This window comes from Schistosoma mansoni, chromosome 1 (assembly GCF_000237925.1).
Source record: "Schistosoma mansoni strain Puerto Rico chromosome 1, complete genome".
Classification (NCBI taxonomy): domain Eukaryota; kingdom Metazoa; phylum Platyhelminthes; class Trematoda; order Strigeidida; family Schistosomatidae; genus Schistosoma; species Schistosoma mansoni.
In genome coordinates, this window is record NC_031495.1 from 1 (window position 1) to 19,368 (window position 19,368).

At 38.6% G+C, this 19,368-nt stretch overlaps 2 protein-coding genes across 2 annotated transcripts; both read left to right on the forward strand.

Annotated features, from left to right (window-relative positions):
- Positions 1-11,158: 11,158 nt before the first annotated feature.
- Smp_186980 (putative flap endonuclease-1) lies at positions 11,159-12,750 on the forward strand (the record flags this gene model as incomplete). Its single annotated transcript, XM_018792891.1, has 2 exons — positions 11,159-11,220; positions 12,411-12,750. The coding sequence occupies 2 exons, from the start codon at positions 11,159-11,161 to the stop codon at positions 12,748-12,750; spliced, it is 402 nt and encodes a 133-aa protein (XP_018647458.1).
- Positions 12,751-16,926: 4,176 nt separating this feature from the next.
- Smp_197050 (tyrosine kinase) lies at positions 16,927-17,315 on the forward strand (the record flags this gene model as incomplete). Its single annotated transcript, XM_018792892.1, has 2 exons — positions 16,927-17,082; positions 17,286-17,315. Coding segments are annotated over 2 exons (186 nt in total), but the record flags the coding sequence as incomplete, so codon positions are not given.
- Positions 17,316-19,368: the final 2,053 nt, after the last annotated feature.

Below are 19,368 nucleotides of genomic sequence, written 5' to 3' on the forward strand. Positions count from 1 at the left end.
CTGGGATCATTCGAAAATGTGAGGTCGGTAAGTCGTTGGAGAAACAGTCAGATGCCGTCACGCGTAGACTGGGTATTCACAAGTGAAGAATTCCTAGTCGACGACCTCTCAAACTTGGAAGCTGGCTCACATCACACCAATTTTCAAAGGAGGTCGACGTACATTTTCGAATGATCCCAGATCGTCGATGGGGTTGAAGAAGCGAGCTTCAGTTTAGTTGTCACCTCCAATGATGGTTTGTTCCGCGAGGTTGATTCTAGGAGGATTGAAGTGCCCTACAATCAGGGCATGAGAGAATCCAAGACGCGAAGAGCGGGTTAATCCTTTCAGCAAACGATTGTCATACTCGATGTCGGCAGTGGGCTTCCTGTAGATGAACACAACTAGACACCTCGAGGTGGTAGACGATCTTACTGAGCACCATATTAATTCATCAAGATCGAGAAACTCTTGATTGTGAAGTTGGTGCGCCTACAGGCATGATCGTATGTTATGAGGAAAGGAGGCCTGACGACCTATACTAATCCTTGCAGTTTTAATACTGTAGGGGTCCGATCCCGTTCTGAATATATCAACAAAAAGTGCTAATATTACGTGTTCCGGTAGGGAATTCCAGTAATTCACTACTCAGTGTGACAAACAAAACTCAAGACGTAGACGATTCGATATCGGTTTTTGAACTTTCTTCGGATGTCCTCTCAATTGATCAGTCCTAGACAGAAGGAAAAGGTAGTATATATTAGTACCAAGGTCATTGTTCAGCACACAATAATCCAATATTAGACCACCATGTATTCGACTTTAAGATAACGGAAATAGGTTGAGGTGTTTCAGTCTGTCTTCATAAGATAGGCCAGAGAGGCCTTTGACCTTTCTAGTCCCTCGTTGTTGGACTCGTTCTAGCATAACCGCCTCAAACTTGAGACGAGGACTCGCTTCTTGAATCACACATTCCAAATGTGGTCTCACGAAAGTCGAGCATAATAATCTAAACATTTCCTCATTCAAATACCGAAAAGATCTACGAATAACCTATAATACCCTATGGTCTTTTGCGGCGGCAGCCTTACAGTTACTTGTAGCCTTGAGGTCGCTGCTTATTATGACTCCGAAGTCTTCATAGTACATTACTTTAAGTAACAGATCCACGTATATTGTAGTGACACAAATCATCATAGTTATTTAATTGCATCACCACACTTTTTTTAAAATTCACTTCTAGTGACCATCCGTCCATTCATGCCACCAATGGGTGGAGATCAGCCTGTAAAACTATTCTATCTAACATACAGTGTATGGGTCTCCAAATCTTTATGTCGTCGGCGAAGAGTAGAACGGATGACTTTTCTGCAGTTGGTGACTCATTTATATGAAGTAAAAGAGAAGAGGACCAAGGAATGCATCTTGAAGGACTCCACTCTTCACAGTTTCCCACGCTGAGAGAGCTCCATTTAACCTTGCCATCTGTCTCCTGTCATGGGGAAAGTCACTTTTCGATTTCTTGATTAACATTAACGATTTTCCTCAACAAGTTTCATCTGACTTATTGCTTTTTGCTGATGATGTGAGACTTTGGAGAGAGATACGTAACCAAAAGGATATACTAGCACTTCGGGAGGATCTGACTTGACTTCAAAGTTGGGCAGACGACAATGGACTTACCCTCAACACTTCAAAGTGCAAAGTAGTCCATCTGCAACATGTTGCAGACTGTAGTTACAACTTGGGAAACTCCTCTCTAGCAGTTTCCCAAGTCGAAAAAGACTTAGGAGTGTTAGTACCCTATGACCTGAAGTCGTACGCTAACTGCGACAAAAACGCCTTTCAAGCAAACCTTGCACTGGTAACATTGAAGCGCATTTTTGGGCAGTTTGACGGTAGAACCTTCCACATAATCTTCACCAGTTTTATTCGTCACCATTTAGAGTACGGAAACATATTATTTCCCTCCTCCCTCCAAAAGGATAAGGACACTCTGGAACGTATCCAACGTGGAGCCACGAAATCAGTTCGGGAACTCAAATTCAAACCTTATGAAGAGCGCCTCCAATCACTTAGCCTTTACCCGTTAGAGTACAGGCGTCTTAGAGGTGACCTTCTTATGAATTACAATATCCTTTACACTTCTGGTCATCCCCTTGAACATCTTCTTAAGCTTAGTCACAACACTAACTTAAGAGGTAACACGCAGAAAATGGAGACCCAACATAGCAGAACAGACTATAGACACAACTTCTACTCCGTGAAAGTTGTCAAATGCTGGAATTAGCTGCCGACTGAGCTAGTCCAAGTGACTTCCCAGGAGTCCTTTAAGGTGAAACTTGACCTATTCTTAAGGACTAAGGATAACATATTATTTTGATTTACCGATTCTTTTTTCCTCTATTATCGTTAATATGCCTAGGTTCTTGCCTGGAGGTATTGGTGATCCACTGCTACTAGACACGAAAGCCCGTTAAGCGAAAGCTTCTTATATTCCGTCCTCAACCATTTGCACCATTTGAACTGAAGACTGAAAATATTCGCGCGAAAACCCTAGCGCGTCGTTTCGAATTTGTGTGGTTTGTCTCCATACCTTGTCCTAACTACACAACGTAGTTTTGACCTAGCTACAGAGACTACATATATGTACCTTCTTTGGTGATTTGTTTCTGGGCAATTTCACTCATCTGATTGAGTTGCACATCACATTGTAAGCAATACAATGTCTTGACAACTCTGCAGCTATATAATTGCCAACTTTTAAAATAAGGTTACGGTGGCCTACATCTCATCGCATAGTTAGGTTACTTCAACTGCATACAAAATATGGTGGAGTATCATGTCAGATCCACACCACTACGTACTTCATAATTTCCAAAATGTCACTGGTAACGGATAGAAAAAAATAGCGAAATTTACTGTTAAACTAATTATTGTTACCCAACGACCTGTTGGAATAAGTGATTTAAGGTAGACTGGTTTATTAACTTCTTGCTACTCATTGTACATAGCAATAGAAAATTCCGGAAGACTGATTTATGGAAGACCTTTGAGTGACAATAAAGCAACCTAATTACCAAGATCAAAAAGAGAGTTTTGAATTAGTGTGTGATTGAAATCTAGAGTTCGAACTTGAGGTTTGGAATTGGAGTAAGGGTTCTCACCACGGACTGGCATAAGCTATAATGCTTAAGTGCTATTTAAATATACGAATGAATGAATTTCACTCCGAAACCCAAGACTTGCTATCCTTAATTTCATTTATCCGTCCAAAAACTATCTCCTCTTCACATTTCCCTCAGAACATGTCTAGTTTCCTGACATGACAGCCTCGAGTTTGACTCGTTCTACAACTTTTTGCAATTCTTTATTCAGTGTAGTGACGAATCTGTCTGGCACAGCTGCTATGACCGCCTGGCACTGCTTGTGGTTTCTTTTGTAGAGTTTTGCTAGTGATAGTAAGTCAATAATGGAAAAGTCCACATAAATCCGATTTAAATATAACATCACCTAGGTGTAACCATTTCTATTTCAGCTGTAATGACTGAATAAGTGCTTGTGTTGCCCCATCTATACTAACCCGTATTTTCTAAGGTACTGTAGCTTCTACTTAAGATGGATGTTCTTTTGTATGTCCTTTTCTGTGCTATTTTATGGTTTGGAACATTTTGCGTCTAGATTATACTTTGAGTTAAATGTATCTGAGCTACCTTAAAACTAAGTTATAGTGTGGAATGGTCTTTTTCAGACGTGTAGCTCAATACATTAATTCTTAACGGACCGTCAACACTAATTTCGGCGCATCGTTGTTCCTGTATCCCGCTTCAATTTGCACCATCCGACAAACTCTGTGGTCACTATTACTAAGTCGGGCCTACAGATCATCTGCCGTAAACATGGGAGTTCATCAGTTGAGCAAGGTAATTGGTGATAATGCACAGAAGGCAGTCAAAAGCTGTGAAATAAAATCATATTTCGGTTGGGATAACTAGAAACATTCTTGTTACCAAATTTTTTTATAGGAAGGAAAGTAGCAATTGACGCTTCCATGTCAATTTACCAGTTTCTTATTGCTGTTAGACAAGAAGGGAATACTCTAATGAATGCAGAAGGAGAGTCGACTAGGTGAGTTTTACAAATAACCCCGTAAACATGAGGAGTCTTATTTTTGTAACGTAGATTTCTTATCCCCACTTAAAACATCCTTTAGATCTCGTCAGCATAAAAATGAAGACTTCATAGACTTTTAAATTTATCAGTGGACAATGCATGCGCTTTTCTATGTCCAAACACCAATTATATCAATCATAAGTCAGCGTAGTACCTGACATAAATTTATCACAATCTAAGCTGCTACATTATCATGTTATCACATCGGGAGGAAAACTTAACAAAATTAAAAGCAGGAGAGGTGAGAAATGATATCAAGTAAGATAGGGAGCTAAGGGTGAGGGAAATAGTTCACCAGCAATAAATAGGATTGAAGAGTGGTAAGCATGGTGTCCTCCTGAGCCTAAGAACTGACAAAACTCTCAAGATTGAAGTAATTTACGCGCTCAGCTCCCTCACCCTTTGTGATCAGTATGAGGCATACTAACCCCGGATATAGATTATGCTTCATCTAAGGATGGATTCGCCTACGCCTCAACAGATGTAGTAAAATCACAACCGAGTAGTTTATTAGGGATAGGTTCGAAGCCAAAAAAATTGAAAGTAGGCTGAAATGAAAGTTACTCATACATTCGACAGGGCGCTAGACTAGCTCTGATCTCATTGAAGTTTTTTATTACCAGGACATTGTAAAAACTATAATGAATACTCCACGAAAAAGGAAAACCCATCATATCCCATCACTAAGCTTCAAATCTGTAGATGACATAAGTGAACTGAGTGAAGAGTAATCAGGAAATTCGCTGTAGCATTGTAACGTTAAAAACGGAACATCTTTGAAAGTTTTTGAATTCACTACCAAAGACTTTTAGCGTTTCTGAATGCATAGGATTTTTCACAACCAACACTTCTCGGATTGCTCATCTTGTTTCCGCACTTTAACTGTCACCTTTCTTTGTATGCAGAAATGTTTCTGGCGATTCATGCGTGCACCTCAAGTATTAGTTCGTTAGACATTTAGAATGCGATTACGTGACTAGTTTTCCTGGTTATATATTTCGTTTGTCTGTTAGGTTGTCTGGGTCCTTTTTTCTAGTATCAAGAATCGTGTGGGTTACTGTTATTTATTTATTTGACCACAAACAGTGGTACAAGGGAGCACCAAATATATATGCGCCACACAATAACAATGAGGTTGTGGAGACATAGATAATGTCGAGTTCATATAATAAAAAGAACAACAACGAATAGAGATTAGTGAGAGTGAATAAATAATAAAAATGGGAGAAACGGTTCACTTGGGAAAAATATAACCAGCAAGAATTCTTTCAGATAAAGAAGTTACATTCACTTTTATGAAGAAAATAAAAGAAAGTTACAGTGGGATCGTCACTGGCCATGTCTGATAACGTCTCAAGCCACTGTGTTTCACCATCTCTAAGACCCAAACCCGAGAACCGTGAAGGTCCAACATAAGCCAGTTCTGTACAGCTTTCTTTCACACTATGACACCATGTCATACATTGACCATCTCTCCGTTTTTTCTAACCAGCGTTCTGGCGTCGGCAAATAACGGACGGCGTGCAATTCTCTGAGACGACATTCGTGAAACACGTCCAAGCCACCAAAGTCGAAGTTTCAAGGTGGTGACATCAATTGGATTATCGTCTCTGCGCCAAAACACACGTTGCCGAACCTCCGCATTATTAGCATGGTGTTGCCACTGAACTTCAACAATCCCTCACAGCCAACAATGACCAAACACAGAGTCGTCTTACATCTTCAACTCGGAGAGGCCATGTTACACAAGCATGAAACAAGAATTCCCTCACCGACGCATCATAGGTCCGACCTTTTACAACCAAACTAACATCATGAAAACATCGCAACGGTCCAGATTAGCATAAGCCACTCTGGCTTTCACTATACGTGAATCGATCTCATTATTCACGTCACCACTAGCACTTACACAGCTACTCAGATACACGAACTTCTCGACTACTTCTATCCGCTCAATACCCAAGGTGAGTGTCGGATCAGGGTCCTATCGGTCTTGTAAAAGCACTTTTCACTTGGATAGTGCAAAGCACATACCATACCTACGGACACTAATTGCCAACTGATTAAGTGAGGACTAGATGGCTTGGGCATCATTGCACAATAGGACAGAACCATGCGCATACTGAAGGTCAAGAAGTTTTTTCCAGACAATAGACACATACCTCCATTAGGGACATCTATCAGAGCTGTTTCCAGAACATCATCGATGGCAAAGTTGAAGAGGATTGGTGAGGCTGGGCAACCCTGTCGAACCCCATTGTATTGACGAAACAATAAAGAGAGGCAGTTGTATCCTCTTATTCCGCATTAGGTATTTGTATATAAAGCCTTCCAGATGTTAATAAACTTCTCAGCCACACCCTTCTTCAACAGGCAATCCCAGAGAACTGTCCTGCCCCACGAATCGAAGGCGACCCTGATGTCGATAAACACAACGATTGTTGACCTGTGGTAAGTATGACGGTGTTCTAACAATTGGCGGAGGGTGAAGATATGATCAATATGTCCTCGACCACAACGAAAACCAGCCTGCTTCTCGCGAACCAATCTTCCACGGGTTCTGAACAATATACGAAGCATGACGGGAGCCAATAGTTTAGACGCAATCGGAAGTGGACTTATCCTCCGATAGTTGTTGCAAAGACGACGTGAACCCTTTTTAAAGATAGGGACAATTATCGACTCATTCCATGATGTTGGAATACTCTCTAATTGTCAGACCTTTGTAAACAACGCAGTCAGTTCCTTGGCCAGAAATTCACCAGCATCGCTTATGAGCAGGACGATTCGCGGAGCCACAAGCGACTTTGCTGGCCATTTTCATAGAGTCATGCAAAGCAGTCAGTTCTTATCCATACTTTTCAGTGGGTTAATAGCTAGTTTTGAACCTAACTCTGTTTGATATTTGGTTGCAATAGAAGTTGTAGTAAATTTGCCTATATCAATTCATCTAGGGTGATTTTGCTGTCTACCGAAACGTAAGATTGCAGTCGAACCATGGCATGATCAGAGTCCAGATATGTACTACTAGTGGAGTTGCTGTCTTGTGCACGACAACTCCGGTGGTAGCTGATCGCGATGTAATCAATCTGAGTCCAGGCTTGAGATGCAGAGGTTGGACGCCTGGACGGTCACCGTTATCTGACCTGCGACCAACAAGTCCTGAACGATTCTCTTCTGTGCCTAGACGCCCGACCTGAGCATTCAAGTTTCTGGCTACTACAACAATATCTGTCGAATACACTTTCTGTAGAAGAACTGTTAACTGGTGATAAAACTCATACTTGATCGCATCCGGGCCGCAATCTTTTAGAGCGTAGGCGTAGGTGACGAAAAGACATCATTTCTCACAACGATTTCTCTATTTGATGGAAATTTTTAATCTAACAGTACATAACCGATTGTTAATAGGAGTCCAATCGGTCAGTTATGTCTCATCTCCAGTGCTTAGTTCGACACCAACGCCAACAAAACCGGAAGATGTCACAGGGTCCCCGGATAAACGCACGTAAAACAAGCTTTCCTTAGCGACAGATGGAGAGCAAATTTGTAGTACTTCGCTAGAGTCTTGAATACGGGCCTCGGATAGACAACACATCGATGTTAAGACTTTCTAAAGACATAGCCAACCCTGTTTGTTGCCCGGAATGCATTATTGTGCGAACATTGACGGAGTTCAGTTTGAATGGCATACGCAGTTTCAGAATGACTGGTTCAGTATCCGTAGTCGGTGGTAGCATTCACCTTCCGACCGGTCTTTTAAAAGGGAAGACAATATCATAGACTCTACGAAACGACATTGGTCGTCACTCATGCTGTTCAAAGTTATAATATTGTATTTATTAGATTTTCCGTTCATTGATTTTCAGCTGCGATCGCCTTAGCATTTTATTTGACACTGTGCTCTCTTTCTTGCTTTTTGATATTTTAGTCATTTGATGGGCATGTTTTATAGAACAATAAGAATGATAGAAAATGGAATTAAACCTGTATATGTTTTTGAAGGGAAACCACGGGGTGATCATGTTCCGTCAGGAGCTTTTAAGTCTAGAGACAGTTATCGACGGTGAGAAAGATGTGTCACTCCCCATCAGGTCGGAGTATATAGAAGGTGGTCTCAGAATAGTGGAATTGTTTAGTTAAGGTTACCCCAGCTCATAACGAAGATTGCAGACAGCTTCTTAATTTAATGGGTGTTCGGTTGTTAATGTGAGTTGTTGTAATAAATCATCAAGCTTTTCGACTAATTTATCGTTTAAAATAATTTTTTAGAATATAGCTTAATCAAGACATGTCCGCAACTCCGGTGGTACTTATTTTTCCACCTGACCTAGGAAGAATGGGGTAAATAGTGACTAGTACTCATATCATGGTTACCTACATCGGTTATTCACTTTCATACTCGGCGAGAAAAATATTTCTGAATGAAAAATGATCTGATTTAGAAGGTCAGGGTGATATCTTTCCGGGTTTCTGTCCCATGAATGTACTTAAGAATACGTGGATGTGTAGTGAAGTTAAATAACTAAGTATGTGGTTTATCACTCGGCTTAGGGCAACACTATTTGGTAACCAACGATTTTAACCAGAAGGTCAATTCTGAACTAGATGAAACAATATTTGGATGATCTATACGTACAGTGAGAAGTTTATATATATATTATGAAGTAAGATTTCAGTACTTCATCTTAGTCTTCTTTTTGATTCAGTGAATCAATCAGTATTCTTTGTGAGGAATTTCGCGACTGCTGTGATCAAATGCCATAGTTTGGTTTTTGCATTGGAATTTTTTACTTAAGTAAATAGAAAAAGTGTACAGTGGGTTTTCATTAAACATTGAGTCTTCAGTTTTCTGTAATTTCTGTCAGACATTTTATCCGCGTTTACAATCTAAGTTTAGCTGTCACGAGCAGTCATTATCATTTAGTTTATAAAGAAAATACTGTCGACTTTTTAAAACTTTGGAACCAAGAGTAAGAGAACTGACACAAGCTATGGATATATATGGCTGAGTTGTCAGCACTGAGTATTATAAAAAACTAAGCTCTTTCATATCAAGTACTATGTTTCAAACTTACCTTTTAGTCTTACAAAATGCGTGCAGTAATCATAGAGTATTAGCGACTATTATTTGACTACTTCCTATTCTAGAACAGTGGAATGAAACTAGAAAAGGTTCACGGAATTTCGCGTAAGAACACACCTCCGTGTGTTTGAGTAACGTGCAAAGTTTTGTTAGTGGTTGATAAATTATATTCGTTTTTTTCACAGCATTTTATGATTGAATTTTCGCTTTTTTCTATCAGATATCTTGTCTTCACCTTTCACTATATGATATTTATGGTTGGTCTATCATAGTGATTCAGTAGAATTATGACAACCTGCACGCATTTTCCTTTATTTCACACGTACTGCTGAGGAAGGAGTGTAAGATTAAGTTTTAGTGCTTTTGTAACGATAATTACCAACATTCGGTTTGCAGAACAGGTTCTTTCATTCAGAAAATCCACTGCTTTTGTCTATTATTTCCATCCTGCGGTACTGTTCCAGATTATTTTTTAAAGTATTCATGAAGTAAAAACAAATTTTGACTTTTAAGTGGATTCAAATAGGGATATGAAGCATCAGAAAGTGCTTGAAATATCAAGTTTATTTTTGAAGTATCAATTAGTAACTGTGTACCTGAAGACTATTCTCACAAACCGAAATCCTTATTATTACTTATAGTGGCGAATGTCTTCCTCTCATATATAATAATTTAAAAATTTTTTTGAAGTAAAACCACTTAAACAGCCCGTGAAGTGACAAAATATCGATTACCGATCCATCATCAGTTCGATATATGAACCTTGATGGAAAACTTAGGGAGCTGATTAGGTGAGAGGTGAACAAACGTAACAGTCACACCTGCTTTCACCCAGATCTAGTAAGATTGCTTTTTATTTCTTATACTGAATATCATGTACCACAGATGTTGCCAAAATGAATAGTAAAGTCCAAGGCCTATTGAATACATTTGCATCTAGAATTGCTTTTACACTTGGAATACATGGTCCACTCTGAGGTCGTGGGTTCGAATCCCACTCCTGACACTAGACTTATTAGCCTCCAAAGGCCCTGATATAACCGAAAGTGGGGAGGGCCCGCCCTCCCTCTCGAAATGCTCCCACATGGCCACGCGTATACAGCCTCTGCCAGGGAAGTCCTACTCGTTGACTTCTTGCGGTGCGGGTGTTGTTTACGAAAGTGAGAGGACGAAAAGCGAATGTCCGACGCTTTAACCGGGTAAGTGGACACGGAGGATCCATCTAGGGGATTTGGAAAACCCTGATTCCAAGCCAATGGTGCACATAGGCTTCAGGATCCTGAGGGAACAAATGGCGTATGAACCTATGGCTGGTCACCAGCTACCATGAGACTGCATCTCCTAATGTTGCTCCACTGTCTTGTGGATCAGACCTTTAGGTCAGAGGGTCGAGCAGTGGCCTCCTGAGAAAGCCACTTGCTTCGATCTGGTCACCCGGGCAATATCATAGCCCTCGCACAATTAAAATGGAATCACATTTTTTTGTGTGGTGCATATATATCTGCTGCCCTCTTGTACCACTATTTATATGTTCAAATAAGTTAATAAATTTTATAACTTTTGGTTTTTAAACTGTACAAATGACGTAGTTTTGTTTAAGGGTTTTAAGTTGATGATGTTCATAGTTTAACGAATATCAAATTCCATCATTAGTTGTACAAGAACACATATAAATACCTGTAGCCGATTTTTGGAGTAAGTTGCAGTTCATTCACTTAAACTCAGATCATACCATGCTTTTTTACTTAGTGTGACTCGAAAACAAATAGCTAATATATCTAGAGTATACACTTGTTTACTTCCCACTTATCCCTTTATTTTACACCACTAATTTGGCTGTTTCAGGCACCTGGAGAAGCAGAGGCGCAATGTGCAGTATTGGCGAAGTCAGGAAAGGTTTATGCTGTAGGGACTGAAGATATGGATGCATTGGCATTTGGTACTCCAGTTCTGCTACGACATTTGACATTTAGTGAAGCCAGGTAATTACTTCACTTTAAACCTATTCAGACTCACATTTTGATTGTCAAAAATATCCCGTCCTTCACTTTGCAACCATATGTTATTGAATGATTTTGTTTTCTTGTTGTTAATGCACTAGTGACAAATAATTCTTATTTTCCAGATTTAGTCCATACTCAGTTATTCTGACCCATCCTACGATTTACGAGAAATAATGTAAAGACCTTAAGTTGATTTCTAAATTTTCTGGGTATTTTTCTATCATTGATCACTGTTCCAAGACATAACAGCCAACCGAACCGAATTTCGCTTTCAAATGTGTTATATTTATTATGATTGTCAAAATTATAACCTCTCAGTTAACATACTTTAGCAACTGTTCATTTAATAATGAGCTCGTAAATCGATCCTTAAATCTTGAAGCTGTTAGCTACTACTACCTGGCTGCAGTGTGATATGTTCTCCCACTTCACGGGTATTACATCAAACGGATATTAAACAGAAAAATGAGTAATTATGTTTACGTCATAACTGTTTTTACCAAACCCAGTTCAAATTACTTATCACCAGTAGATAGTTAATTCTAACATCACTTTTTGGAATCCTTATTTGTCGATTAACAAACGAGTCACCCAACGTGTAATGTCAAGTATCAGGGAATTTGTTGTCGGAGTTTAAAATAACTTCCGCGTTTTTTTGTGACTGGCCTGTAAACATAGCCTGAGGTGCTTGCCTAATAAGTTTGTCAATCTGTCAGCCTGATAATTTAAATGCCAAGTGTTACCTGGTTCGCATATTGCTGTGTATAGCGCTATTCGCTTCAATAAGTGTTTACTAACTGTTTCGTTCATCTACGCATGTGTTTCCCATAATTTAAATACAGCGTAATTGAATTTAAATTTACATATAATGAGGTGCAAGTTGTACTAGATCCGCAAGTTGTTGCTATTAGTAGATCCATTCCGAACTTCGTGCATCATCTGTCTTCCCTCAATAAATACGATACCTTCACTGAGTTTATACCTTTATAGTTGACTATGAGAGCGTGGAACGCTTAGTCATCGGATCTTCCTAATATATAGATTCCTTCAGAAAATCCAGGTATATCTTATGCCATCATCTTTTTGTGCAGTGTACAATCTAATTGAGATAGATCTTTATGCGAATAACATGTAATATTCACAAAATGATTATTGATTTCTTTATATAGAAAAATGGCCATTCAAGAGTTCAACCTGACTTCAGTTCTCGAAGGTCTTGGTTTAACTATGGATCAATTTATAGATTTGTGCATATTACTTGGTTGTGACTATGTTGATACAATACGGGGAATCGGCCCTAAGAAAGCGTTAGATTTGTTGCATAAGTATCAGTCGATTGATTGTGTTTTGAAGAATATCGATAAATCTAAATATATTGTCCCAGATGATTGGCCTTACGAAGATGCGAAAAAGCTTTTCTTGAATCCCGAAGTGACAGACCCTTCATCAATTGAAGTATGTCATCAATTAGGTTTTTTACATCTATATTTTTTTCACCAAAGCAACTAACATCGCTACATAGTCGAGATTTAACTAAGCATTCGTTCTGTGTTGTGCTTTAGAGAATATTATTTAGCCTCAATTGTTCTTGGTAGTACTTTTCTACGAACCAATGCATTTTAAGCAAATAATTTGTAGCTATTGCTTACTTACTTACGCCTGTTACCCCTCGTGGAGGAGCTTAGGCCGCACACCAGTATTCTCCATTCAATCCTGTCCTGGGCAATCCTTTTCAGTTCTTTCCAGTTGTTATTCATCCTTTTCGTATCTGCTTCTATTTCCCGGCGTAATGTGTTCTTTGGCCTTCCTCTTTTCCGTTTCCCTTCCGGCTTGCCTCGTGCTGCAGTTCGGCGATTTCCTTAACGTATGACTGATCCACTTCCAACGTATTTTCCTAATTTGCTCTTCGTCTGGAAGCTGGTTTGTCTTCTCCCATAAAATGCTGTTGTTGATGGTATCCGGCCAATGAATGTTGGGTATTTTGCGTAGACAACTGTTTATAAATACTTGTACCTTCTTGACAATGGTTGTAGTAGTTCTCCACGTTTCAGCTCCGTACAGTAGAACTAACTGTCTTGATGTTCGTATTGAAGATTCTCACTTTGAAATTAGTTGACAGTTGTTTGGAGTTCCATGTTCTTCAATTGTAGGGATGCGGTCCTTGCTTTGCCAATCCTCGCCTTTACGTCTGCATCAGATCCTCCTTGTTCATCAATGATGCTTCCCAGGTACGTGAATGTTTCCACATCTTCCAGAGTTTCTCCATCAAGTGTGATTGGGTTGTTGTTCTCAGTGTTGTATTTGAGGACCTTGCTTTTTCCTTTGTGTATGTTGAGGCCTATTGATGCAGAGGCTGCTGCTGCATTAGTTGTCTTCATCTGTATTTGTTCGTGTGTATGGGATAGGAGGTCTGGGTCATCTGCGAAGTCCAAGTCGTCTAATTGATTATGATCTGTTCATTGTATTCCGTGCATCCCCTCAGATGTCGAGGTCTTCATAATGCAGTCAGTCACCAGAAGAAAGAGGAAGGGGGAGAGTAGACAGCCTTGTCTGACTCCGGTCCTTACTGGAAATGCATCTGTCAGCTGTCCTTCATGCACAACTCTGCACTGTAGTCCGTCGTATGAGTTCCGGATAATGTTAACAATCTTTTCAGGAACTCCATAGTGTCGAAGAATTTTCCGAGATGTTCTCCCGTCCACACTCAAACGCTTCCTCAAAGTCAATGAAGTCGATGTATAGTGACGAATTCCATTCAATTGATTGTTCCACGATGATCTGTAGTGTCGCATTTCGGTCTATGCACGACCGATCCTTACGGAATCCAGCCTGTTGATCTTGAGGTCGAGTGTCTAATGCATCTTTCATCCGGTTCAGCAACACTCTGTTGAAAACTTTTCCTGGTACTGACAGCAAACTGATGCCTCTGTAATTCTCACATTTGCTCAGATCTCCTTTCTTTGGTATCTTGATGAGGTATCCTTCTTTCCAGTTCGTTGGCATTTGTTCTTCATCCCAAATCTTCTTGAATAGAAGGTGAAGCATGTTTGCAGTTACTTCAGTGTTTGACTTCAGTGCTTCAGCTGGTGTATTGTCAGGTTCTGATGCCTTCCCATTCTTAATGCGTTCGATGGCCATCTTGATTTCCTCGGTCGTTGGTGGAGTGACAGATATAGGAAGGTGTGTGCTGCTTCGATGTCCGGTGAATTCAATAGAGCTCCCTCGAAGTATTCTACCCATCTTTTTCTCTGTTCTTGAATCTCCGTGATTGTCTTTCCCTCTTTGTCCTTGACTGGTCTCTCCGGTTTGTTATATCTCCCTGCTAGTTTCTTCGTCGTATCATATAGTTGTTTCAAATTCCCTACTCTTGCAGCTTTTTCTGCCGTTGTTGCTAGTTCTCCCATGTATTTCTGCTTGTCGGCTTTAATGTTTTTCTTCACTTGCTTGTTTGCTTCTGCGCACTCTACTTGCGCCTTGACTTTCTCTGCTCGTGTTCGACTGCTTTTAATTGCTGTCTTCTTGTTCTTCCTTTCTTGAATCTTGTCCAGCTTTCCCAAAGAGATCCATTCCTTTATGATAATGCTTCTTGCGACCCAGAACCTCCTGACACGTCGAAGTTAGTGCTTCTTTGATTCCTTTCCAGTTGTCCTCCATCGTAGTTTCTTGTTCTTTCAGTAGATCCTGTAAAGCTTGGAACCTGTTGTTGGGAGTTATCTTGACTTGGTCGAGTTTTTTACTACCTCGAAGGAAGGCTGTATTGAACCTTTGTAATGCTGTTTCTCCAGTTGTCCAGTGTTTCTTTAGCTTCAGTTTCATCTTGGCCACAACCAGGTGGTGGTCTGAAACTATACCAGCTCCTTTCCTGGTTCCCACACCTTCCATTATCCTTCGGAGTTTTTCGTTGATACAAATATGATCTATCTGGTTCTCTGTGGTGTGGTCCGGTGAGATCCATGTAGCTTTATGTATGCGTTTGTGTGGAAATATTGTACCGCCTATAACCAATTTGTTGAATGCACATAGATTTGCAAATCTCTTCCAATTTTCATTTCTCTCTCCTAGTCCATGTCGTCCAATTATATCTTCATGTCCTGTGTTGCCCACTGCGACTTTAACATTTAGATCCCCCATTAGGATAGTGAGGTCCCTTCTTAAGCACTTAGCTATGATTGCTTGCAGCCTCCCATAAAACTGATCTATATCGTCGTCGTTGCTATCGTCCGTGGGTACATAACATTGGATAACATTCATTGTGATCCCTTCCTTCTTTGTTTTGAATGATGCTTTGATAGTTCTGAACCCATGAGATTCCCATTCTACAAGTGCATTTCGTGCTTCTGTGGACAAGCATTAGAGCAACTCCCTGAGTGTGTGGCGCATTTTCCTCTTCGTGACCGGAGTACAGCAGCATCTCTCCCGTATCTGGCCTTTGCTGTCCAGTTTGTGTCCAATGGGTTTCGCTGATTCCAAGTATGCCAATTTGTCTGTTCTCATTTCCATTGCTATCTGACTGATCTTCCCGGTCTCCCACATTGTCCGGACATTCCGTGTACCTATAAAAATTGTTGCTCTGGTTGTGAGAAGGGGCATCGGCCTCGTGACTTCCAAAGAATCTCGGCTTTCATCCTGAGGCGTCATAATTCTTCCTTCAACTTGGAGGGCAGAGTTTAAATTATTTTTTCTGGTTAGCGTTTTTTAGCGAGTTGGTTTTTTACGGGATGGGGTTGCTGATCTCATGCCCAACCCTCCTTCTTTACCCGGGCTTGGGACTGACAGTAACTCTAGCAGAGCTACAGGCGGAGTTTTTTTTATCTGTACACTTATTTGAATATGTGTTTAATCTGAAGTGCCTTCGCTTATTTTTCTTGCCGTCGTATATTTGTACACTTAACTCTGTTCAAAGTATTTACCTTAACTATTGGATATACATTACTCTTACAGTAATGATATTGATATTATGTTCCGTATTGAGGTTTACTTTAATCACAGTATACATGTTTTCATGCTTAATTTATAGTTAATAGTAAGTGTGATACACTCTTCAAAATTATTAAGTCGCAGAAATTAATTCTCAATTTTAAAACCTCTGGGAAGGAAACTAAAACCTAAAACGTCTTTAGTTAAAAGTATTTGCTGTTTAACTGACGTTGGATTTTATTACTGTATGACCTATTTGATTACATTTATTGCTTTTTTTAATAAAATAGCAGTGATCCTCTCGCTTGGTCACTTTTTTGTAGCTCTGTGCATTGCCTTAGATTTTGTTGTGACATTTATAAAAAAATTATAAAGTTTGATCGTAATCAGTGATCGAAGGAGAAGCGCACAGTAATAAACAAGACTTATTCTCTGCTGTTCCTTTTCGTTTGCACATATTGAAACTGCCAAGTTTTTTATTAATAGCTTTTTATGACGGGACTTTATTCTTATGGCAGATATATAAGCAATATCATTGAACCTCATTTGAGGGAAGGAAAAACCAAAGCACATTGCTTTCGAACGTTCTTATCATAATAAGCTTTAAACCCTGGTAGTTATACCGTTGTAAATGAGGAAAAGAATATCTGTAGACAAAAGGTGAATAACTATGGCTCACTATTTACGAAAAAACGTTGTTTAGCTGGATCTCTTTTGAAACATATTCGATAACATAATTCTCAAAGCAATAATTTTATTTCCGTTTCAGCCATTCAACGCAACGATATTGTAGCATTAAATAATCAGTTTTTGTGCAACTTTGGTTTCACGATTGATTGGGAACAGATTTTTGAAGACAACCGTAAACAAATGTTTATACCGGATCGAAAAGAAAAAACAGTTTCTCACGCCGGTTGTGATATTGGTGAGTTCATCGTACCTTTTTATTTCTTTATGATTATTGATTGACATGTTGCTTGATGAGTGTATGATAAAATCAGAATCTTATTGCTTATTATTGTGTTGTGACCTATCAGTTTTGCAACAGATTTTTCTTTTTCTTGGACAAGTATTTAAATCTAATTATCAACCGTATTTTCGTTGCTTTTGTTGCTTTAATTTCCTCAGCTCTACGAAAATACACTGATGGTAGGTGATGCTTGCTAATCGTACAGAGTAATTTGAATGATATTCACCTGGGGAATCAAAAATATTTCATATCTGGAAGTCTATTTTTGGTTTTGCCTGCAACTACACAATTTTGTTTTACAGTACATAATTTTAATCATGCTTCTTTAGAAAAAACAAGTATGGGTTAAAGCTATTATGCTTTTTATTTTAATTACACACCTAATCTTAAGCCTACATGTAAAGGCTTTATAAATGGTGGTTTTAGGGCCCATTGGCTTGTATACATAAATTTAGTTAAAAATTCTGAAGTCATTATTAAAAGGTTTAGTGAAAAAATGATAAGGCAGAGCGGTTTGAACAACGTTCGTAGGAGACAGAATTTTAATATTTCATCTATTTGTGGTTTCGGCCACCATTATCCTGAAAAGTCCTATTATTGCGATAAAACCACTTGCTACAAAACTTAATCTTATCTTCTTGAGCGAGTGTATAGTTTTAGGCTTTCACAAGAGATTAGGATTCTTAGAACGAATAATTGAGGACTAATTTGAGTTCAATTTTTGATTTGCCCAAAATAACATTTTTTTCAAACTTGGTGAATAAATTTCGTTCATATAAATACACAGTTTGCTTATGTTTCAATACCTCTCGACGTTATTGTGCATGAAGCAGTCCATTTTTGTATACTGGAATGATTAAGGGTAAACAGTATTTGATTAAAATTAAAATGTTAAAATACCAAAGGTTTTGTCGCGTTTTAATTATTTCCCTCTTATATGCAAACTCGTCTCTTATCTTGACATTGCATGAATTATATATTAAGCAACAGCATGAAATTGAACGTTTCTGGTTTAGATAACATTTCTCGGGTTTGTCTAAGGTGTATTTAACTAGATCAACTTTATATACACTTGTGATTGCTTTGAAATACAGTGCGAGAGACATATTGGTAACTTATAAGTTTTTTCAGTACTTCTTGATGTATTTTTTATTCTATCATCTACGATCTTTGATTTTGGGGCCCCAATGGTTCTCATTTGTGAATTGAGTTTCATATTCGGTCATATTGATATCTTTATTGACCTTTTTAACATTTTTATTATCAGTTTGATTACATTATACAAATACTCCTATGATTTAACAAATTTATGTGATCTTCATCCTCAGGATACTAATTTTGTGTAGTTGAACCAATAAATGCGAAATACAAAGCCCTTGTAGGAAATTAAAGTTATCTCGCAATTGTTTAACTACAGTTAGCTTGGTTTCACATTAACTGAGTAATAAAAAAAATTACTCCTATTAACTCATAAACACCGGTAGAAATATTAACCTTAATTAGGAAGACCTAAGTTATTGAGGAAAAGAAAAGTGTAGGTCCTTATTGCGACAATGATACTCCTACCTATCCCTTGACTACTTTGATAGAACCAAATTTTTATTTTGTTGATAATCAATGTAGTGGGCATTTTGGGAGGAAATAATTTCCAAAGAAAAAATGATTATTCGACGGAATATCAAAAAATGTTACGTTTTACAAAAGGTCAAAAGGGTTCTTCCAAGGTTTACTAATTTATGAACAATTATCAAGAATATCCGAATTCACTTTCAAATTCTTTTGTTAGTGTCAAGGAAACGACTGTATCTTTGAAAGACATTCTTAAGAATCAACATAACGCAGTTTTTATATGTTAAAATAAAGCTAGCATGGACTAAAAACGATGATATTACTTCTTTAACCGCTTATAATTTCCAGTACGATATATCACTTTGAAGCATTATTGATCTAATTGCAGACTCCATAAACAAAAGAATCATAAGCAGAGTTAGAAGGTGTGGGGAATAATACATATACAAAAAAATAACATTTAGTAGAAACTTCTGTCACAAAATTAAGGATGAATATTCACTAATTTATTGCATTTGGTTATACTGTAACTGCTTGGCTTGTCATAAGTCAGTGTTTATATAAGTATCATAAAGCATTAAAGCGTGTTGATGGCAAAATGTTATCCTCTAAATATTACCCCTCGTAATCTAACCAAGTGCATCGGTAAATTGTTGACCTCAGTTCATATT